At 33.8% G+C, this 23,751-nt stretch overlaps 2 protein-coding genes across 5 annotated transcripts; one reads left to right on the forward strand and one right to left on the reverse strand.

The window, feature by feature from the left end:
- Positions 1-240: 240 nt before the first annotated feature.
- LOC130802838 (rhomboid-like protein 11, chloroplastic) lies at positions 241-7,705 on the reverse strand. 2 transcript variants are annotated; one of them, XM_057666929.1, is made up of 8 exons: positions 7,340-7,705; positions 3,365-3,489; positions 2,672-2,757; positions 1,921-1,961; positions 1,662-1,828; positions 1,530-1,592; positions 1,059-1,135; positions 611-750 (listed from the first exon to the last, which is right to left on the reverse strand). In XM_057666929.1, exons 1-7 carry the CDS (start codon positions 7,548-7,550, stop codon positions 1,097-1,099), a joined length of 732 nt encoding a protein of 243 aa, XP_057522912.1. In that variant the 5' UTR covers positions 7,551-7,705; the 3' UTR covers positions 611-750; positions 1,059-1,096. The 2 variants fall into 2 exon arrangements, with proteins under 2 accessions (XP_057522911.1, XP_057522912.1); XM_057666928.1 differs by lacking the exon at positions 1,059-1,135 and having other exon boundaries at positions 241-750.
- Positions 7,706-12,825: 5,120 nt separating this feature from the next.
- On the forward strand, positions 12,826-21,667 carry LOC130802839 (exosome complex component RRP45B-like). 3 transcript variants are annotated; one of them, XR_009039810.1, is made up of 10 exons: positions 12,826-13,192; positions 15,211-15,356; positions 16,451-16,660; positions 17,361-17,456; positions 17,534-17,648; positions 19,999-20,079; positions 20,174-20,362; positions 20,495-20,578; positions 20,916-21,297; positions 21,494-21,667. XR_009039810.1 is itself a non-coding variant. In XM_057666930.1 (9 exons), exons 2-9 carry the CDS (start codon positions 15,220-15,222, stop codon positions 20,922-20,924), a joined length of 921 nt encoding a protein of 306 aa, XP_057522913.1. In that variant the 5' UTR covers positions 12,826-13,192; positions 15,211-15,219; the 3' UTR covers positions 20,925-21,667. The 3 variants fall into 3 exon arrangements, 2 of the variants coding, with proteins under 2 accessions (XP_057522913.1, XP_057522914.1); XM_057666930.1 differs by having other exon boundaries at positions 20,916-21,667; XM_057666931.1 differs by lacking the exon at positions 15,211-15,356 and having other exon boundaries at positions 12,837-13,192; positions 20,916-21,667.
- Positions 21,668-23,751: the final 2,084 nt, after the last annotated feature.

Genomic DNA, 23,751 nt, shown 5'->3' on the forward strand with positions numbered 1-23,751 from the left:
GACTAGCTATTGATTTTTTCCACTTACATGATTCATTTAACTATAGGTTTAGCCATCAAAGAAATAGATGTGATTTTAGCACTTATTAACATTTTGTTACCCTTATGTATTACATGAATCTTATATATGCTTCCACCTAGATATTATTATTACTTTTCTTATTTGCAACTTCTTTGATTTTAGGCACTAAACAAAGCAAAATGATATTTATTTATAGTCCTAACTCCTAAAGGCCATGTATAAAAGCTAATAATGAAAATTTGAAATATTAATTATTACACACATAGGCATGTTTTGATAATAAATTCTCAACTTAATGCTATTTTGAGCAATATAATTTATACTTATATATGATTAAAGGCTACAAACATCATAATTCATAACCCCTAACGCGGTATGTGTGTTTTATATATGATCTACAAAGGCAAAAAAGCACAACTATGATTTATAAATATTTATATGATAAATAAAGCAATCAGTATTCAGTAGGAAAAGGAGCAGCTATGAGCCTGGTACTGAATGTGCTGAATACTGGCTTTCATTGCACTTTCGGAAGTTGAATTATCGTTTGTTCCTGTCGGAAAATCCTTCCTTTTCGGAGGGGTCAGAGGGAACCCTACTGACTAACCATACCAAAAGTACCCCAACCATAGCACCCGACAGATGTGCAATGTGGTTGACATTCTGTAATGCGTACGTTCCAATGAAGCCATTAGACAAACCAGTTGATGCTTGAGCTGCTTCCATAACCTAGTACCAGAATCGTACGAGTTATTTATCAACATTATATCAAGTTCCAATAAGTTGTGACATGAAAACGTGTGAAAGACATGTCGATGAGGAAACAAGCGGTTTGGTTTACACCCGTGAGCTCATCCATAGTTTAAAGGAATATCATCAAACTATTTTCACTTGATTACTTCTAAAATATATCGAATTGGGTGAACGGCAAATGCATCTATCAGAATAAGGGAACAGCATTCAAATTTGTCCATCATTTAATGGAACGCTTTTTTGAACCAACGATTTTGTAATAATAGAAATGAAACCAGTAAGACCAGAATTGTGTCGTTCACGCCTTTGTTACTCGGACTCTTCATTTTGCTTCACGTACCCGTGTCTGATTCTTGATAATCTGACATTGGTATGACACTTAGACACGTCATTTTAGGCATAAAATTGAATGTTTAGACGTATCTGACACTTGGACACGTACCCAACATTAGTACTCGAGTCCAAGTAACATAGGTTCACGCCAAAGATATATGAAATAATTGAAAACTTTTTCATGGTTGAATAAGTACTAGGTTACAGCGTTTTCAAAGAGATCAACAGTTCAAGACGATCAATCATTTCCATACAGCAGGCGTAATACATTAACATATGATGTGAAACATATTTACTAAGGACCATGATGTGCTAAACAGATACGAACCGATATGTTTTGTACAGGTTAAGTATAAGTTGCGTAATTTAACCGAGTTATACAGGGAACTAAATGTAAACTGGAGAGGAATCAGATTTCTCACCTTCTCTATCACAAATTGGCCCAATATTAGTACTTCAAGAATCTTTCTCCAATCCATCGACATCTGCAAGCAGCTAGGTATGTCACAAGGGAAGAAGGGTCGAATAATTAAGCATTCACGACAAAAAATTACCTTCACAAGAACACTTATTGCGAACAAGCCAAACACAGCACCAGAGGCCCCAACAGAAACTGCATTTCTTGGGAGAACCAACCAAGAAACGAGGTTTGCGCCAGCACCTGTTAGGATATAAGAAAGCCATAATGCAAAGCTACCCTCTTCCTCTTCCACGAGCTTCCCTGCTCATTTAGTGGAAAGGTGCTTTCAGATTTCATAATGTGCAAACATAATATGTTCATATTTCAGTCCAAATCTATCACAATAGCCTTACCAAAAATATATAAAAAGAAAAGATTGCTCGAAAGATGATTCCTGCAGAAAACATGACCAGTACCCAATGTTACTGATATGTAAGAAAACCTGAATATAGGATTTGCAGAGGCTAAGCACTAACGGCCCTTTTAGTTAGTGGTACTAAATGGTGATAATGGGAATGATTTATAGTGTAAAATCCCATCAAAAGTTCCATGTCATTCCCATGATAAAACTTTGATGATAAAAAAAAATTTGTTTACAAATTTTCATTACCACTTAATACCACCTCTCCGATGGTAATGCATTGGAATGAATTTTATAAAGAAAATGAGATGATTGAAGTTGGACAAGCATGACCATCCAAGTAGCCAACAGATTTTTCAACCAAAATTACACTAGTTTTCATTTTCATTACCATCGTTTATTACTACCTACCAAACGGATTGTGATTGTTTTATAGTTGGGACTTGGGAGCTGAGGTGACGCATGAAGGGGACAGCCTAGAAGTGCCCAAACCTCACCATAAATTATAAATTATACTGAAATTAAAATATTGTAAAAAATATCGAATATATATCAGGTAAAATACATCATGGGTCCACCCCTGGTTGGGAGGATCAAACTGTTAGTTGTAGAACACTATTAATAGAGCTTCTAGAGTGTGTCCTAGATTATAATGTCGGTCGTATATGACTATGCGCTACGCTCAAAATATCAAAGCCTTAGATCAACCATGTTAATACTTCTACAGCTTTTGGAAACCTTACCAATTGGCATGACAAAAGGCAGCTGTCACAAACTGGTACCAAGCAGGACGATTGTGGAACAAGTAAAGGGCTTTGATGTCTCGAACCTGTGAGTTTACCAGCAAGACACCCTTTGTAATAGCGATATAATAAACATAAACAATCAAAATTCTAAACAAAAGCAACCCCCTCATTATTTACATGTACTATATTACTTACTCCCTCTGTTCCATTGAATTTGCAGCATTTTTCATTTTGATCCGTCCCACTTAATTTGCATCATTTCTATTTTTAAACAATGCCCCATGGCCCACCACTTTCTTTTAATCTCATCCATACATTTTAACTCTCTTTTAATTTCATTCACACAATTCATTCTCTCTCTTCATTTATAACCACTTTCTTAAAACTTACTCTCTTTCTCTTTGATGCAAATCTAATGGGACAGATGAGTATTTAAATTAGAACTTAATATTAAATTGGTATTTTGATACCGCATTTTCCCATGATATTTACAGGAATCAATAACTCAAACATATGTCTAAATCACAGAAGGTATCAAGGCTGATATTTTGTGAAAACAGTGTTACTGACCTAAATCTCTCGATGCAAGTATGCATGATTGAGATCAATGTTTACAAACATACATGCATACTTTGCAAAAAATATATATATAAGACTAATGTAACCAAAAGAAGGAGACAAATCAAGTACCAGAAAAATGTGATCTGCCACAAATATAGCAAGGTTAAGAAGAATAATCCAGAATACAGCATTCACTCTCTTCTCAGGTTTTTGTCTCCCATATTGTTTCCCAAGCTCCAGCTGAGACATTGAGTCTATAAAGATGTTCATTATTAAAATACCGCTTTAAATAATATCCTTCTCTGATTCCTACATAGCTTGTTAACGGGAAGAAAAAAGATAAAGCGGGTTAAAAGTGAAAGTAACTAAAGTAAGCTAAGCAGCCAGGGTTCTTGCGAAGAACCTTTTAAAAACACAATATATGAAGTTGTATGGCTTCGAAGTGTTTATGACAAGCACACGACGATGTACAAGTATATTTGATATCAGTAAACCAGCTAAGAAGAAAAGCACGCTGCACACCCATTTTCCTTCATCTCAAACTGTATCATAGTCGTAAGGAATATACGAACTTGAATCTTGCAAGGCACCAATAACCAAAAGAATCATGAAAGCAATTAACATTCCTTCAAACATGAGACATGGTAGACAAATTAAAGTTCACATATTTATTACCAACTAGCTTCTCCAACAACTGTTATGCAGTCTTTTATTTACCAAGCAAGCTCCATCCAAGTATCTGTCATGGAATGGTTATGGGACTTTGTCCCACATCGGTTGTATGGGCAACTAATGTGGGTTTATAGAGTAAACGGGCTCTCTCCCCAACTAGACTAGTCTTTTAGGTGAGTTCTCTTGTTTATTCTATAACAATGGTATCAGAGTCGACTCGGAGTGGTGCCCTACAGAGTGGTGACCGGGGTTAAGCCAGCCGTGACCAACGTAGCCGTGACCAACGAGGATCCAACTCGGAGTGGTGGCCTGGGTTAAGCCAGCCGTGATCAACAAAGACGTTGGAACTTATGAGGGTTTCGAATGTCATGGAATGGATTTGAGGCCATTACAAGGTTATGGGACTTTGTCCCACATCGGTTGTATGGGCAACTAATGTAGGGTTTATAGAGTAAATGAAGTCTCTCACCTACTAGACTAGTTTTTTGGGTGAGTTCTCAACAGCATGTCATAGACACAGCAAGGCCCAAAGCTGATTTTCGGGTATATTCTAGAACGAAGCAAAGAATTATGTTGCAAGGGAATAAAATGAAAACCATTGTATTTAGCTTCTGTTGCAAAAAGAAAATTTTCTGTTACAGTGAATGATGAGCTGTCAATAGTAGTACTTTCTAGAAGAGTACTAGCTAATCTAGGGGGAAATTTTAGTTGATGTATGTTTGTAGTACATTGTGAGTGTTGTAAACACTAGGGAGTAGGGAGTAGGGAGCTATTGAGCCACTCTAAAAAAGCTCAGGGAATACAAGCATTCCATTTCCTTCTATTTTCTTCTCTGTATTTCTGCCATTCTGTCTTTCTTCTCTAAATCTTTTCTTTTCTTATCTTTGTTGTTCTGTTAAAAAACAAATCATAAGCAGTATCATAACAGTATCCAATATCAACTTCTGCCTTCAATGTACTAAACTTATGTAATCATTCTAAAGCTAAATCCAAAAGACAACCAGTAAAGAAGGTACACTAAAAAGAAATTGATATAATGGCATATGTCTTAGTTGAAATAATGAAAATCATAGGATACTCAACATGTCATATTGGAACTTGAAAGCATGCAGTCCTCCTATTAATAAGCCTCATTCCAAAAAGGAAACCTATATATCCACTTATTTGTGATTTTACACACTAAATTCCAACGATAGCATCAAACTCTCTCACTTCAACCATAAGAACACCAAAGCTTTAATCCAAGCAAAATGGGGTTGGCGTTAGTCAAACCAAATCACCGTAAAAATCGTCACTAACAATGAATTCACTTTATTCAAGCCTAATACTAATCTACAACTATGAATGTCAATTCCAATAATCAGCTACATATAAACTATATGCTATTGCGATTCACCGTCGTTTCTATCCATATCATCTGTTGTATAATGCATTTGAAGCAAACATCATTATATATGTGACATCACTCACATCTAACTCGGGCCAGCCACATTAGCAATTCCATGAGATTATGTCACCCTCTACATCTGAACGACAATGATTAGGCCTTCAACTTGAAATCGAGCCAGAATACTCCTCGCTTCATGAGCAAGGTAACTAGTTACTAGCTCATTCCCATGAACCAAATACTCTTACCTTTCTTTCTCTATAGAGACTTGAACACAAGACAGGGGTTTTTCGAATCACCTCTAAGGCCATGAATGTGCTTAATTTTGTAGGAACCATTTGTAAAAGCCCATCAAATCCCTCCCCTCCCCCCCCCCCCCCCAAACACACACATAATGCTCACCGGCATTCCATTAAGGATCATCAACAATCTCAAACACTCATAAACCTTCATTTTCTCTAGACATTTACATAACCCAAATAACCCTCAAGTCATATGAATGGATAATTTTGATGGGCCAAGAAAGCACGGATTCCTTGATGCTAGAGTGGGTGAGCCAAACGAGATAAGAATATGAGGGAAAAAATAGTCAATGACACTAACCTACACCAATACATATGCATTAGTACGACCATACAAGCATGGGAGTTACCTCATATGGAGCTTGTAGCAATCCAATATCTAAGAATAGTCACCATTCACCACGTGACAACAAGCTCACCACTTGATGGATTTGTGTTCATTCATATCCTTAATAAAAAATTTGTGTGTATGTTTGTTGCAATCCAATTTCTATCCAAAATTTGGATGCATTTTTTTCTTCCCCTTCTAAGTCTTCATTTGGATCCTTAATAAAAATTTGTGTTCCCCTCCCCCTTCATCTCCTGATAAGTGTAATAATTATTTGCACTTATTAATAGCGTTTATACTCTTTTTCGGTGAAGTAATAAGACTATTTTGCATGACTTTGTGGTATGTGTGTATAAATTCACCTAATGATTTATTTGTAACTGTATGTATGTTTTTAGGTGAATTTAGGTTTTATGACAACTTACAGATCCTACGGAGTATAAGAGGGTGAACGCTTGGAGAAATAGCCTAAGAACCCGAAGAAGAATTCACTACGAAGGCAGAGTGTAAGCAACAAGTCGTTGCCAAGGCCATACATCAGATACCACAACTCGCCACTCAGCCAAAACGAAAAAATTAAGACAAAAAGAAAGCGATGAGTCGCCCCCAACTCTCCGAAGTCGCAAAACCAAGACAGTGAAGAAGCAACGATTTGCCACTATATATGCGACGACTCACCGTCTGGGTTATGGAAATCTTCGTTTGAGGCAGTGAGGATGCAACAAGTCGCCACTTTCTAGGTGACGACTCGCCACCATTTTACTGGGCAGTCTCACGTGTCCTTTTCCACGTTTTAGTTAGTTTTAGTTTTTTTTTTTTATTAATTTGTAGGTTAGTTTTCAGGGTTATTGGTAAAATTGTTTCCCAAGTGACATTTCTCTGTAAACAGGAAACTTTTAGTTTTAGGAAATTATTAGAGTTTTTCAATATAGTTTTAAGCAAAATTTTTCCCGGTTATTCCTAATCAACATTTTTTCAGATATACGATCCAGAGATAAAGCTGACTCGGGCTTTATCTTCTGTCCAAAACCAACTTTGAAATCCAACTTCTCTTCTAGGCTTATATTTTGACTCCACCAAACCAATATATCTAACATTTCCTTATCAACATGCCCGACCAAGAGTAAGAGTCCACATTAAACTCAAGGCACCCAAAACTCTATCAAAATCCATCAACATAAAGGACATTGGAACAACATCCTTAGAGTATACGACATATCCTCGGCCTCAACCATCAGCTTAAACTCTTGGTTGAGTTGGTTTATCGACAAACATAACTTCACAAAACGAAAGCCGATCAAAATCCATCCAAAATTATAAGTAATTTACTTAGACAACAATGAAATTTCATCACCCATGTAAAAACAAAAATACCCACAACAATTATTGAAAAGAGTATGAGTTAGTTGAGTTACCAGAATCATTGAACTTGCAAAAGAGGCGAAACCCAGAAGTAGAATTGGTGGATATATAGTTAAAAATAGTAGGATTTTTTTTGTACAAATTAGAGGAAAGGGAAATGGCGGGAAGGACATGGAAATTGGGGTGTAATTGAGGGTGATGATGATAAAGATTTGTTGGAAAGGATGGTCTTAGTTTTAGTACCATTAGTTGTAGTTGAGCCATTCTTTCTATCTTCTATGTGCCCAAACTTCCCTTTCGATGATTCAGAATTCAGATTTGAGATTTATGTGAGAGAGGGGTGGTGCGTTTGCTCGTTTAAGGTCGGATATGGGATGACAAATTGAGTTAGACTAACTTGTTTTCGTTAGAACATGTACCACTTTTTTTAGTAGGATTATGGGTAAGATTTTTGTTGCCTCTTATCTAGTTCTTCTCTTTTGTCGGTTCTTTCGTAACAAGAAAAATAAAAGTGTTAGACCAAGTTTAGATCTACAACGATGATATTTTGATCACTGAAAAGAATTTTGGGTGAAAAATAAAAAAGTAAAGAGTGTTGGGGTAAATCATCTCATTGGAGTAATTTTAGTTCATTGAAGGTATTAGTTGATTGTGTGGGTCAAACAAGTTAAGATTGTGTTTGGTAAAAAGGTTTATCAAAACATTACACCTTGCTTTTAATAACCGTGGAGAGACACATACTACAAAATACATATGAGTCTAAAACACATATTGTTGAAAACGAAGGTCGTTGAAATTTTAATACCCGTGGTAGAGGATGTAGAAATTTTCGAGGGGGAGTTTGAGGATGAGAACAAGGTCGCGGAGATTTTAATGGACATGATAAAAAGTTTCAAGGGCATGGTAAAAGTCATGTTCCCTAAAGTATCAAAATGGTTATTATGCCAACTTTTCATGAAAGGGAAAACAATATGGTTATCATAACAAAAATCGATGGGAAAAAACATCATAATTATACTAAAAAACTCTAAAAATTCCAAGTGTCACATCTAAGTAGAGTTAGATAGATTCTCGTGCCAAGCACGGTTTATGAATTATTTAAATAAAAAAATAATAATCTTATATGTGTAGTTAAGTTATTACATCTCTTAACTTCTTAAGTATATATTGAAACTAGGTATTTACCCGTGCTATATACGTGATTATAGAACTATTTTATAAAAAAATGTAATATTAATTCAGACATTGTTGTTAAATTAATACAAATGTATTTTGAACAATTATATCTATAAAGTTTTAACATAACCAAAAAAATATCAACTAATTGTAACACAAAATATCTTCAATTAGTGTTAAGTTTATCAAATAACCTAATATTAATATTTTTACTCAAAAATATTCACTAACCTTTGAAAAGAAATGATACTTAAAACAAAAGCTACTCATATGCTTACTAAACTTGATCATCATATATCATAACAACATATACTACTATTTGATTATTATGACATTCATAACTACACAACATGTCAACATGAAACCAAATTAAACATCATTTTCATCAATATCTTATTTCTCTTTGCTTCCATTTCTTCTCCACTCAACTCTTCAAAATTTGATCTCAATTTATAAACCTTATTTTATCCCAAATCTATACCCATAAAAGTTATGAGATAAAATTGCATATTCACATAGCAACGAAACAAAAACCATATCTTTCTCCAGTTTTATCTCAATATTCATACTAACTGAAATAATCAATAAACTTAACTCTTAAAACAGCATATACTCTTTTTTAAGTATGTGGGATGCACTAAATGAAGACTTTGAAATTCAATCATATAAATTAGGCAAGCTATATATGTGGCACTAACAAAAAATCCTAAAATTTTGTCTTTTCATCTTCAGTATAATTAAATTTAAAAGATAAAGAGTTTAATTTTCTAGCATATGTATGTTTATACAAAGAAAAATGAATTAAAATGTTGAAAACTAAGAGTTTCAATATAATTAAATTTAATTGATATTTAAGAGTTTCCATGCAAAAAAGACATATGAAAATTGTATTAATTTGATGGCAAATTGTGTTATATATGAATGCCACGTGGCACAAAATTTTCTGGATTATAATATGTATATGACTATAAATTGATTTGTTTTAAAAACTGTAAAATTATTACTATTAGTTTGAGATACATATTATTAATATATTACTATGTAAAACATAATCATAAAATTATGCACTAAATAATATAAATTATAAGTAATTATATAAAATAATAGAAAATTTCTACACATAAAAAATAATATTAAAATAATTTAAATGTTCAATGTCTTTGTAAAACCTTAAAATAAGTTTTCAGCCTAAACAACTATAATAATTAATTTATAACTTAATTTAATTACTTATGTATTATAAACTAGTCAAACATAGGTGATAAAATTATCATTTGAAATTTATTTCACCAATATCTTATCCTAATTATTAATTACTAGTATAAAACCCCGTGCATTGCACAAAATTCTTAGTATGAAAAAAATATATAAATCTTATTTTCAAAAACATGTAATAATAAAAATATTGTATACTAAAGATGAAGTAACAAATAATGATTGTTAAAAAGGGTGATCTGATATTTTTATATGTGTAATAAATTTAAATAGTTTGTAGTTGAGTAAAATAACAGGTTGATTAACTTTATTTGCCACTTAAATCAATATGAACCAAAAAATCTTTCATCTATCGTGACTCTAAAATATTGACTTTAGTCTTATTATTAAATTGTATAATGATTAGTTGAAATAATTTATAGAATTAAATCAGTCTAAATCTTAATAAATTATTTAATGTCATCTAAAGATTTCTTAATTTATTTTATTTTCAAATTTCTCTAGCAGTAATTTATTAGAAGATATATATGATTAATGTTTTGTTTTCTAATTTATAATTTTAAATTTATTAATATCACCTAAATGATTTTTAATTTATTGTTTCTATTATCTTAGTCATTTTATAGATTAGAGTATTTGATTAGTTGAAATAATTTCTATATCTAAATCAGTAAATTTAACACGTTTAATATTAATTGATTGTCAAATCTTTAATTTTGTGAACTAATCAGCTATTTAATTCAGTTAGTTTAAATACTCCAATTGAAAAATTACACATGACAAGTGCTATATAAATTTGACACTTGGCTTTTCACAGCTTTTTTAATAGGTGTTATGAGTATTTACTTAAATAATTAATATGTAATCTATTTAATTTGTGCAATTTTTTTTAATATAGCCATGTAAGTAATATACATGATTATCTATGAAAAACATTCAAAATTATTTTCTTTTCACAAATTTATTTTAATGAAAATTAATGTTACATGTTTTATATGATTGTATATGGTAAAAAAAAAAATAGTAAATACGGTAAAGTTTTAAAATCTTTTGTAACTAATCAATTAAAAAAATCTAATCAAAAAGATACTACATGATATGCTAAAAAATATTTTCCTAACAAGAAAATGAAAAAGTGGGAAAATTTTTCTTGTAAAGTCGACATGTGTCATAATCGTTTCTTCATTAGTATATTGTATAGAAGATAGATTTGTCGAATGGAATTCATTTATTTTAAAAAAATGATATGACATTTGATCTTGACCAATACATCTCCATTAAAGTATCATTGACTAGCTTTTATTTAGAGTTAAAATCAGTATATTAGATAATATAATATACTGTATAATATATTGTTGACATGTCTAAAGAAAATTTGCGAAATGAAATTCATTTATTGGATAAAAAATGACATAACATTTGATTTTTACCAATATCTCTACCATTAAAGTATCTTTGATTAACATTTATTTAGAGTTAAATTGAGCAAATCATTAATATACTGCATAATATATAATTGACAATTTACAAAGTTAATCATACAATATTCTAAAAAGCTTGGGGAATTTTAAGTGTCACAACTAAATAGAATTTGCCAAATAGAATTCAATTATTGGCTAAAAAATGACATGACATTTGATTTTGACTAATATGTCTACCATTAAAGTATCTTGGACTAGCATTTATTAAGAGTTAAGTTGAGTAAATTAAAAATAATATAACGCATAATATATTGTTGATAATTTTTAAAATTACTGAGTTAATTTATATAGATAACTGTCAAAGTTCAGTGTTTTTACTACATAATATCTTTGACTTTATTTTTTTAATAGCATATAATTATCTATGTTGATGTTACAAAAAAACCGTGCATTGCACGAGTTTCTACACTATTTTGTTACAAATGTGGTATGACTAGACAATAAAAACATACACGTCATATAAAGAAACATTTGGTAAAATTATATTAAGCCTCACAGATGTTTAGAATATGAAAATACGTATGTTTAGATTATTCTACTTAAATGCACATATTTACAAAATTTCTAAATCTAATTATAGATAATTAAAAAATAACAATAATTATACCAAAATTAATATATTTTTCTCTCTACAACTAGACTTCCATATTTACAAAACTAGATGGGTCAAGATTTTCTTGTAAACATGAGTTGGTCAAAATAATAAGTGAAATGTATTGTAACCACCATCGTGATTGCTCTGAGCGACCGCTTATAGTGCTGGCGTGAATGATCCGACAAATGTATGATAGATAAAACTTCAGAAGATAAACTATACATCTACATAATCTTCATACAAGTATAAGCAAAAAGTGGCATAATATTCATATATATATATATATATATATATATATATATATATATATATATATATATATATATATATATATATATAATCACTAACACATTTACAAATACACACATTTACAGATACTAATAAAAATGTTAGAAAATAAAAAATATTATCTTTTCAAAGTCTTACAAAAGAATTATATTAGTAAATAATAGTTAATTACATGACAATTCTATTTTTCTAATTCAGAATCTGATTTTTTTTTAAGATTGAAATTAAATACGAAAAAGTATTTAGATAATCTATTATAGCAATTTTGTTTACCCAATGTAGGATGTGATATGTTTAGTTGAATTATGAATAAAAAAGCTATATATCCAATAAATAATAAAGAACAATAATTATTTTTTGATTTTAAAAAGTCATATATTCTATAAATTTGATAATGATAATACTTACATCATTCTTTGAGAATTATAGTTTTATACATTCAATACTAGTAAATAAATTCGTAATTTGTACGAGTGTGTATACTTAATTTTTTACTTAATTTTTTTGGATATTCTATATGGTAGATACCAACTATTGTAAAAGGCGAGTGGTAATAATTCTTAAATTTTTTTTTCATAAAATAGCACTCAACTCTTGAACAATTAACTACCGTAAAATTTTTTTATAGTTAATTGTTCAAGAGTTGAGTGCTATTTTGTAGAAAAATTTTAAGAATTACTCACATTCGCCTTTTACAATAGTTGGTGCCTATGATATAAATATATTTTTTTTAATCAATGAGTGTCTATACTTAATTGGTTCAATAAACATACTCTACAATCAAAGATAATCTTCCCTCCTTTTTTTTTTTCCTTCATCAAAACCCTTGCCCTTTTTTCTGTTCTTCCCGTGCCCGTCTCTAGTTCTGGCGACTCAAGCCATAAAGAAACCCAAGTGATTCAGCCCAGCCTCCATTTTCAACCGAAAACGAAAGCATCAAAATTTCCCCAAACCACCCAGTTTCTTATTCAAATTCAGACTTTAAACTCATTCTTTCTTTCCCAAATTCTCAATTTATTTAGAGGGTCAAGTTTTCAAAGGTCTAATTTTGGATTTTGGACATTCTAGTGGAGGAACAGGAGGAGGACGCCATTGTCTCCGCCGCTTCCGCCATCGATCGTTAAGACCAACTATTTCCAATACTAAGCTAGGTAATTTGGATTTAAACTTTTTAGTTTCAAGCTAAATTTGATGAAATTTAACAAACGCTTTAGCGTCGGTTTTAGTTAGTACTTTTAGCGGGTAGTTGTAAGTGAAGCAAGCTTTTGCGTAATTTCGTGTGAAAATCATGATAAATTGTGTGATAGAAACTTATTAAATGGGTGATTATATTTTGATTTTTGTTGTATTGGAACAATGCTTGGTGTTTTATACTCTGCCGATGGTAGAATTTAAAATGATGAACTTTATTGGTTGTTTTATGTTGTTGTAATTCACATGCTGAGTTTGGTTTTTTGATAAACTGAATTTTGAAATTGTGTAATGTATTTCTGAATTTTATTTTAAGGTTTTTTTTATTGAACTGTGAATTAGTTCTTAAGTCTCTTGGGGTTACTCTATTTTGTTAATTTGTATCCATATTAGCCATTATTAGAGGGTGTGTGTTGTTGTTTTAGAGGTGGTTTCATTGGTGCGATCAGACATGTCAAAACGATGGGATTGGCGATTTAGGGTCGTTCCAGGTCGAGGGGTTTTAAAATAATTCATATCATCTGAGTTTTTCCAAAATGTCATACTTTGTTTCTTGTTAATAGCTACACTTTCTAACAGCCTTTTACGTAAAATGGAGAAGTGTACCTATTTAAATAGTATATGTATAATGATTTCCTTTTTAAAGAACTTTTCTTATAAAAAGTACCAATATATTATGTTTAGGTTTCGGCAAAGAAATATTAACTCAAAATTCAAAAAACTGCTAGAAACGTAATGGGGCCCGACAAAATAATGATGATGTGGAACCGAAATATTGAGAAAATAGGTCAAGTTGGGTTTGAGTTTTTGACCCAATTTTTTTTTGGTATTTGGGGGTCAAGTCAATTTTGGGTTATGAAATAAGTTTTTTGGATTATGACCCGTTGTTGACTATTGAGATGTTTAGAGAAGTGAAGGCCATGTATTGACCTGATTTTGAGGTGTCTTGAGGCTTGGGGGGATGGTAATTGTTGAGTATTGAGGGGCAGTTGCTGCGATTTTATGTTGTATGTTGCTATTTCTGGTTCTTGTCTTTTGTGTTATGGCTGCTATGTGTTGCTTTTGTTGTGTTGTTTTATCATTGTAGTATTGTTTGTGTTGCTACCATGATGTCATTGCTGCTGCTGTGAGCTTTTGTGAGGTTGAGATGGGCAGTAGATGAGGACTGGTGTGAAGTCTGAAGAGGAACATGGGCCTGTTTTTGCTCAGGACTCCAGCTTAGGCTGTGTGCATTTGTTATTAGCGATCATTGGTTTAGATTTTGATACTTTTTTCATATAAATGTTTTATTGATTATAATTGCACCTTTGATTTTTAATAATCATTTTCTGTTTTGTTTACTTAAGTGGATGATAATAGTTAAAATCCATGTTAATTCCTTCTTTCAACAGGGGATGGGAGGTAGGAGCTTGGTTTTAGTTTCCTTTAAATTGTTTAAAATTGTTTTTAACATAAATAGCATGCAAATTGTAATCCATGAAAAATACCCAGCTCAACCCCTAATTTCTAATTATTGAAATTTGACCTATTTTCATTACATAGGTCAAATTATACCCGTTCGATCATTTATGCAGTTTTCAAATTCTTTTTTTTTTACTCGTTTAAGCCATTGAAAACCTAAGTATTTTTTGCATCCTGAGTTGCTGCTCTTCTGCTCTTCTCGATAGTGCTCCCATCCCCTATTTCATAATCTACATAGGTTCCCTCTATCAGCCTCCAAATTTGTTCCCAATCTTGTAACCTCTCACTAGTGTACATGTACTAACTAGCAAGATTACTAGAATTTTGTGCTCTCGAGTATAAAACATCATATATTATTCCTTCCTTTCATCTGCAATTTTTATGGTATTTATTTGTGATTTTTGTTTTCTACCTTAACATGTATACATGACTATTAGAAAATTCGTCATCGTTGAAGGTGAAATTACAAGAAAACATAATTTCATAGTAGTAATTTCTTCTGCTTGTGGGTGTTCAGTATAAAAAAATGGAGCAGAGATTAGCAAATAGTTGGAATATAACTGTAAATGAGAAGAAATTTATTGAGACAGCATTGCTAAAGGATCTTAGAGTTGATGGACGTCGCCCATTCGATTACCGCCGATTAACAATCAAGTTTGGCCGGTAAAGTTTCTTTTATTTTATCCCGCTGTGGGTTTGGTTGTCATAATTAAAGATTTAAAGTTCTGCTTTTCTACACACTGATCAATCACCTTCTTTATTGTATGTGTTTGTTTGGCGTCGATTACCCTAATGAAAGTAAGTTTAACATTAATTTTGCATGCTCAGACAAGGGTAACACTGCCTACATCTGAAACACTTCAGGTAGATGGGAACCACTTAAATGGCCATAGGGAAATGCAATGTTGTTGAATGAAGTTGTGTCGGACGTTTGCTGAACTTTCTCCTAGATCAAATTTTGTACATTGTTTGACTTTGTTATTAATGAAGTGGCATGCCTGACAATGACTTTATATATTCAGATCTTAAGACAATTTTCAGAAGATTGTCAATTTAACTCTTATCTGTTTTATATGAGCAAATCCCTGTGCTTTTTTTAGACACACTCACTGTTTTTTGGTTTTTTTGCGGTGCACAGCCATGGGAAATACTTGTTAAAAACTTGCCGATATGGAGATTCTAGAATAAATACATTTTCACGTTGATGCACCTTTTAAAGAACAACATATTCTAGTAATTATTCTCCATGCATAACCTTATGTCTTTATCAATGCTTTAAACATGAAATATTTCTTTTTCTAAAAAAAAGAATTTCAATGATAATTTGCTGTGGAATGATGTTTTCATCATAACTAAGATAACAAACATTTTTGTTGTTTCTATTCTACTTAAGATCATCACAAAGGTCCTAATTCTATTACAATTTTTTTATTGTTTGAATGATAAGAGAAGACTTATGCTAACTGAACTTTATAAAAGGCCCTTGGGTGCCTTCGGATAGGGCAGACCTTCTAGTCCTAGGATTGTAGAACTTAAGTTATTTTCTTAACGTACGGCCAGACAATGTCACATGTCCCTTAGTCTGGAACATTCTACATATGTACATCCTAGACTAAAATTTACTAGAAAGTTTATGAACCAACCATTTTTGTGAATTGACTTATACTGATTTAAGTAAATTTTCTCCTAGTGTGATATTTATTACTATATTAGTGATCATCATTGCTGATACTTGCTTAGTTTGTGGTAAACTGCAGAGACGATGGTTCTTCCGAAGTGCAGCTTGGCCAGACTCATATCATGGCCTTTGTAACAGCTCAACTAGTTCAACCTTATAAGGACAGGCCAAATGAAGGATCACTTGCTATTTATACCGAGTTTTCTCCTATGGCCGATCCCTCATTTGAGGTTGGCCGTCCGGGAGAATCTGCTGTGGAGTTGGGACGTATAATCGACCGTGGTTTGAGGTATTTATTTCTTTCTGGAACTTCTTTTGTTCATCTGTTATCAAACTGCAACATAAAACCACTTTCCATTTCTCACTTTTAGCTTTCACTAAACCTGGGAAACGCTTCAGTTGACAAAGGCCACAGAGTTGCTTATTCTTTAAGTACTGGGCAGAAAAGCATGCGATATAAATCTGTGAAGCCTGTACATGTACCTATATCAAATCTTTGATGAGTAGACCAACCTTAGTTGATTTGGGGGGGGGGGGGGGGGGGGGGGGGCCAGAATCAGTTTTGATATAGGTCCTAGTCTGAGGCTTGGCTTAGTTTCATTAAAGATTGTCAAACTTTAGATGTTCAAGATTCTTGGTAAGATACTATTATTTACTGCCATGGTAAAGGTTCAGTGCCAGTTTGTTATCTGGTTTTTAAAGTGTTTGCAGTCTGTAGGAGCTCAGTAAGTGGAAGGCTACAGAAGAATAGGACAGATTCCACATGGTCTGATTGGTCTAGATACATTAAGTCATGTGAGAAGCATAAATTTAGATCAGTTGCTGGTCTTTAGATTACATGATGTGTCCAAGAAACATATAGTAATACAATTTGATGCTTTCACATCTTTGTGATCAACACTTACTTTTGTTTCCCTAGTTTGGTTGCTCTTTCCCCCTTTTATTTTGCATGTATAGGCACTAGTTTTACGTTTGAAGTGCTTTTGCAGGGAGAGTAGTGCAATCGATACCGAATCACTTTGTGTGCTCTCTGGAAAATTAGTATGGTCCATCCGCATTGATCTTCATATACTAGATAATGGAGGGTGAGCTCTAATGTTTCTTTCTTTATATCCTTGTGAGTTGTGAATTTGGACACCATTCTGATTTCTCAATTGCTCAGGAATCTTGTTGATGCTGCAAATGTTGCTGCTTTGGCAGCCCTTTTAACCTTCAGGAGGCCAGAGTGTAGTCTGGGTGGAGAAGATGGGCAAGAATTAACAGTACATCCACCTGAGGTGGGTCTATCTTACTCGTGATGATTCTGGTGTAATATTATGTGCTACCTGATTATTCCTCCATCCCGGCTGGATTTCATTTCAATAATATGGAGAACAATGAGTCCTGTAAAGTATTTCAAGAATCACAATATGAGAGAAGCAGGTCTTGTTTTTATTTGAAGCAAGTATCACTTGCCTCAGAAAGAATCTGGGTTGGGTTCGATTCTCTCTGTCCACCTACCCTTGCCTTCCCCTTCCCTCAGGTACCCAAAAAAGAATCACAAATTCACAATATGAAATCAAATAAGGTGTTTAATGATGTTAAATTTACAGCTAGCAGTTTTACTATTGTGATTTGTCTGTTTTCATCTTTTTAATGCTGCAAAATGTAGCTTTCACATGTGATCATTGTTTACATATATGCATTCAACACAATGAATTGTTTATCATTGTTATCATGTTTGTTTCATTGGAGATGATAAGGTGAAAATAAAAGAAAAAGGTTAATGAGCTTTCTGGTGAACATCATTCATGAAGATGATTGTAGTACTATTTCTGACTAGTATGGTCAGACAGTGTAACCTAAAACACTTATTCCTCGCAAAATTGAGAAAGTGAATGTTAGACCATTTTGAGTGAATTGTGAATCCTTACGAGTAGTGGTGTAGACATGTCCCTGAACTATGGGTCTTTTTTGACCCTCTACCACTATCAAATGAAGGAAAGGAAAGTATGTCTCTTACTCAGATAACATTGGGCTTTTTTCTTCATGGAGAAATTGATTGAAGATGCTTAAATTAAGTATAGGGGCCCATTTAGTTTCTTGAACTGAAAGGAAATTAGGAAAAAAAAAAAAAACAAAGAATGAAGGGGACTCCTTCATTATATTTGGCACTTTGGTCATAGTAAGTATTCATATTGGTTTTCCTTCCTTGTTTTGGGCACGTCTCTGCTCATCTTCAAATAGTACTAATAATTTTCTTTGCTCTCATACCCTTTGACAACCAACAACCTCACCATACTATGTGTCCTGTTCATCTCCATCACCATCCCTACTACAAGCGCTACTCTTTCACCTCTCCCTCTCAACTCTTTTAGTAAGTTGCTTTCGCAAAGAAATCACAAACGTGGATTATAGTGATAAAGTTATAGTGATAAAGTATGATGTTTGAACTCACACTGAACCGTTTATGAAGCTCGCGAAGATAGTGTGGTTTTATACTCCTCCAATTACAATCTTGTCTTTCTCCGTTTTCGAATTTGTTCACTCTCCTTGGACCTCAAACTAGCTTTTGATTTGCTCACTTTGGTAGAGTAGTGGTGTTTATACCAAGTGAATTCAAGTTTCTTTGTCTAGCTCAAATTAGTATAAAAACACTTCTGTTTTAGACAAATTAAGAACTACCGCAATGCGATTGTGGTGGTTTTTTGGATGTGGTTGTGTTGTGGGGTTGGGTGGTGTTGGCTTAGATGGTGGTTTTGGTGGGAGATGACGGTTAATGTTGTCAATGTGTCTGGCGTATTTAACTCTCAGGCCGGGAATTAGTGTATAGGGCCATGGGATGATTTCATCCTCCAAAATTGACAAAGGAATGAATTTTTGTTAAGCAAACCTGGAGAGAATGGAGGTTTGTAATTTTCTTTCCTTTTCCTGAATACTCTTTGCCAAACAACCCCTGACAATATTCTTGAACTTAAAATTGATGCTAAAAGGGGAAAATGTCAATAAGTGGTAAACATCTTTGGAGAATAAACGCAGCATTGAACACTGATATATTACTTTTAAAGGAATCTGTTTGTTTTCCTTGTTTTCTTGTGGTTGAAATATTCTTTCTAAGAACCAAGGCTATGGGTAATTTGGAAATGACATAGTTTTTCACAATGCATTTACTCATTACCTTTTTGTACCAAGTATCTATGTCAATTGTTTGGTCTTGTCCTATTAGTGTTTGATGATATATAGACTAAATGGCTTGATTGTAGTACTAGCATGGTGAAAGCTAGGACTTTAAGGGTGGGAGCCATAAAATTTTATATATTAACATCACAAAAAATTATTTAGGTGAGGTAGATCAAAAATTTTAGAAGTATAGGATATTTGGGCAGTTTGACAGCAAAGCTAGCGACTATTATGACTCAAACATAGAGTCAAAATAATTTGTAGGCCAAATACCCCATATTTACTATATTTTAAAAAATTTGTTAGGGTGGGCAATGGCCGGCCTTCACCCACTAATAGCTATGCTCTTGAGCACTAGTCAAGGCCATATTCTGGTCATGTTGGTTACTATGAGTCACGTCTCACGAGCAGTGATTTTAACATACTTTTCGTGCTTAATATTCTTTTTCTTATCCATACACTTGGCAGGTGCGTGAACCACTTCCTTTGATAGTTCATCATCTTCCTATAGCTGTGACATTTGCGTTCATCACAGATGATAATATCGTGGTAAGTAATGGAAATAGGAGACTTATTTATGGCAGTTTTGTGGACTAGTTGCCTTTGCTATCTAGATTGACTTCACATGTTACTTATGACATAGGTGATAGATCCGACACAGTTTGAAGAGGCCATAATGAAAAGCAGAATGACTGCTACGTTGAACACAAATGGGGATATATGTGCCATTCAAAAGGGTGGAGGCGTTGGTGTCATCCCCAGTGTTGTTATGCAGTGCTTACGAATTGCCTCGGTCAAAGCGGCTGATATAACTACCAAGATCAAGGACGCTGTAAGATTCTGTTTGTGTTCTTTTATTGTGTTGTTTTTTTGTGTCATTTTCACTTTTTTAGAGGTCGAGGCTTTTGGCGTTGCTGCTACTCCCGGAGAAGGTTCTTACCTGTTCAAATTGGAAATGCCTTAGGTTGAATCATACAATACAGAGAGAGCATATCGTAAGGTTAAGCGCCACCCTTCCGCTGCTGATCATCGTACTGAGAGCCGAGAGGTCAGCATTTATAATACATACCTATAGTAATAGTTGATATTATGTAGAAGTAAAAATCACATTCTTCAAGTTCTGGGGCAATATACTATTAGCTAATATTCTGCTGCTTCTGTATCTATTTGTATTGTGTGTAGAGGTGTTCAACCGGCCAGGTCGGGTCGGGTCAAAATTTAAATGGACCGGGACAGGGCGGGTCATGTCAAAATTTGTGTGATTGTATGAGTGTGGTTGCTTTTGTTTCCTCTGTCGATACGCTTCTAGTACAACCTCGGCCTTATACTATCTATTGCTTTTTGCGTTGGTTAGCTTAGAACTCCTCGTTTTCCTTTTTTGGCAGGTAAACTGATGCTAACAAAAAATCACAGAAACGGGGTTGAAGACACCCGTCAGAGGATGACTGTATAAGCTGGAAAACAAAATATGATATTCATGACAATCATACTTCTATTTTAAAACCTAAATTCAGCTGCCCCTGTGACAAGAAATAGAAGTGGTCTCTATGGTCCATTGATTGGTTTTTTCTTATTTACTTCGAGCAAATTTCTTTTTGTTACCATGAGGCATAGCATAATTTTGGAATTCAGACTTTTAGTAGGTAATCTTCTAGTTGCATTTTCAGAACTGACATAGTCTTATTTTTTGTTCTTTTTTTTTTGTTTAAGGTAAAAACGTCGTTTGATGAGGGTTGTCATCAAAGGATATGCGTGCGCCTTCTCTTGGTACATGTAATTCTATTTTGTTCTGTAATGATCAGTAATCCAATGAATTAGGTACATTAGCAGTATTTTGGACCATATAGGGGTTTACAATTGCAGTTTTGGTTATGATCTGTATGTGTAGATGTTTTTTTCGAGCATCTGTGCGTTCAGCTTAGCATCTTACCCTTTCCTGCAACTTCTCACTTGTGACATGCAGTTGTAAGTTTGATTCGAGAATGTACAGCAGAAATTCTCATGTAAACCTTGTCGTTGAGAATCGTTTTGCGTTGGTGCCTTTTGGGAAGTCTCACGCCGTGTCGAGCGTATGAATTTGTATCAACATAATAGAGAATTTCTTTTTATTTCATTCAAGTGTTTTGAGTTTCTGCTTCAGATGCCCTACCAGTTTTACTCAGATTCAAGTGCTTGGCAATGGGGAAATGTTGATGTTTAGGCCATAACTGAACTATTTTCTACCCTTCAGAAAATAGAAAGTTTTTAACCCAACTTATTCTGAAGTCAGAAACATTCTATTTTTGTTAGTTGGGCCTTATGAAAGATTAAGGTTAGTGCTGCTGTGAAAATTTGAAATACCTAGGATTAAAAAAAAAATTAATTAAATAAACTAAGAATCAAACAATTTTCAAAAGTAAGCGTAAAAATTCCAAACCTATGGTTTGGAGTTGTTCGTAGTTATTAACTGCGAACAGCAAATAAGACAAAATAGCTATTTGCAGTTAGTAACTGCGAACAGCTAGTTTGTCTTATTTGCTGTTCGCAGTTAGTAACTGTGAACAGTTAATTAATATTTTTTTTCCTTTATTTTTGAGTTGTTTGTTGTATTTGCACTAGAGATATTAGAATAGGTAATTACAAGTCGATGTATCTTTAACGCGGCATGATTCATTGTCAAAACTCCGATAATTCATAAGTTAAAGCTTGGAGGCATTGATAAAGTAATTAAACATATATATACAATAAAATATATACAAATGTTTGAAATATACAACTCAATTAAAATATATATATATATATATATATATATATATATATATATATATATATATATATATATATATATATATATATATATATATATATATATATATATATATATATATATATATATGTACATAGTCGATCCAAATACACAAAAGTTAAATGTTAATGCTCACGACTCTTATCTATCCTATCCAACTGAGTTGGTCTCCTTCACCTCCTACGATAGTAAGAGGCGTTCGGGTGTCGCTCTGGCAGTGGAGGGGACTGGTATTGTGATGGCCCAGTCTGCGAGGTCCTCGCAGCGTCAACGGGTATGAATGATCCATCTCCTCCAAATGGTAGTCATAAGCAGGAGATGAGACGTGCGTATGGGCGGTAGTCGTTGAGGACTCTGCAGTGACTTCCGGTATGAAGTGCTGGAACTGCGAGCCGACGAGCATGCCATGCGCAATCTCCCTCACCGGCTCCTTATGGCTGTACCGCATCATGTCTGCCGCACCTTGTGCCTGCAATTAATATTTAGTTAATGTAACATTATATTATTTAATTGACAACTTAATCATATAAATGCAAATGAAGACTTACAAATTGGGTCATCGAAGGTGCAGCAGGTGCGTAATGTGCTGCTGCGAAGATGGCACGTGGTGTCATCCATCGGCGCGTGATGGAGAGGAACCACGGCATGTAGTCTGGTGTAGTAGGTGCGCCATGAACATCGATTGGCGCACCTTGTGCCAGCAGCTCATTTCTTCGATCCCAACGAGCGATGTGACGCCAGCTGATCTCCATCCAGTTTGCCCCAACCTGATTTTTCCGCGAAATTAGGTGCAGCTGAGGTTCAGTGTCACAAGGCGGTGGAATGCCCTGTTCAACCCATATTGGCGCATTACGCGCTCTGGTAGATGTACTTCGACAATGTCGAAGCATATAAGTGGCACAGAAGCCCTTCACGCCCCTGAATGAATCCCCGAGTGTTCGGGTACAGCTGCGTAGGCTTTCGCAGGGTATGGGTCCCACAAAAACTAAATACATGTTATGAAAATGTAAGTGATATGTTAACTAAATTGTACTAATGTTAATGAGTAATGAAATGTTTACCTGGTTGGGTCGTAGCAGGTCTAACTGATCTCGGTAGAATTCGAGATCGATGCCGGTGTGCTTGCGTGTCCGGCGTGCAAAATTCCACCTCGAACCGTACGCAACATCTGGTTTGGGTTGCGGTGGAGGAGCAGTATCACCACGACCAACGATTCTGTAAGGTTGGCCGATAAGAATATGCTCCCACGCACACAGCTGAACATTTGAAATGTAATTAGTATATAATTCAACTACACCGGATTAGAGTTAAATGTTAATTTTATTACCTGTAATATTACTATTGGCCCCGCAATCTCCTTGATGGCAGCACCACATAGTCTCCTATATAGGTATCCAAGGGCTGCTGAGCCCTAGCTATACTCGCCGATACGCTCC

The sequence above is a fragment of the Amaranthus tricolor genome, chromosome 16, assembly GCF_026212465.1.
Source record: "Amaranthus tricolor cultivar Red isolate AtriRed21 chromosome 16, ASM2621246v1, whole genome shotgun sequence".
NCBI lineage: Eukaryota > Viridiplantae > Streptophyta > Magnoliopsida > Caryophyllales > Amaranthaceae > Amaranthus > Amaranthus tricolor.

Bases quoted from the DNA above. Each gene is read 5' to 3' on its own strand.
- LOC130802838 (XM_057666928.1), bottom strand. From the start codon at position 7,550: ATGGCTCAACTACAACTAATGGTACTAAAACTAAGACCATCCTTTCCA. The intron at 2,758-3,364 runs GTACTTGATTTG...GTAAACTCACAG, and splicing joins TGGCAGATCACATTTTTCTG to GTTCGAGACATCAAAGCCCT. The intron at 1,829-1,920 runs GTAAGGCTATTG...CTAAATGAGCAG, and splicing joins TTTCTTTTTATATATTTTTG to GGAAGCTCGTGGAAGAGGAA.
- LOC130802839 (XM_057666930.1), top strand. From the start codon at position 15,220: ATGGAGCAGAGATTAGCAAATAGTTGGAATATAACTGTAAATGAGAAG. The intron at 15,357-16,450 runs GTAAAGTTTCTT...GGTAAACTGCAG, and splicing joins TTAACAATCAAGTTTGGCCG to AGACGATGGTTCTTCCGAAG. The intron at 20,080-20,173 runs GTAAGTAATGGA...CTTATGACATAG, and splicing joins TCACAGATGATAATATCGTG to GTGATAGATCCGACACAGTT.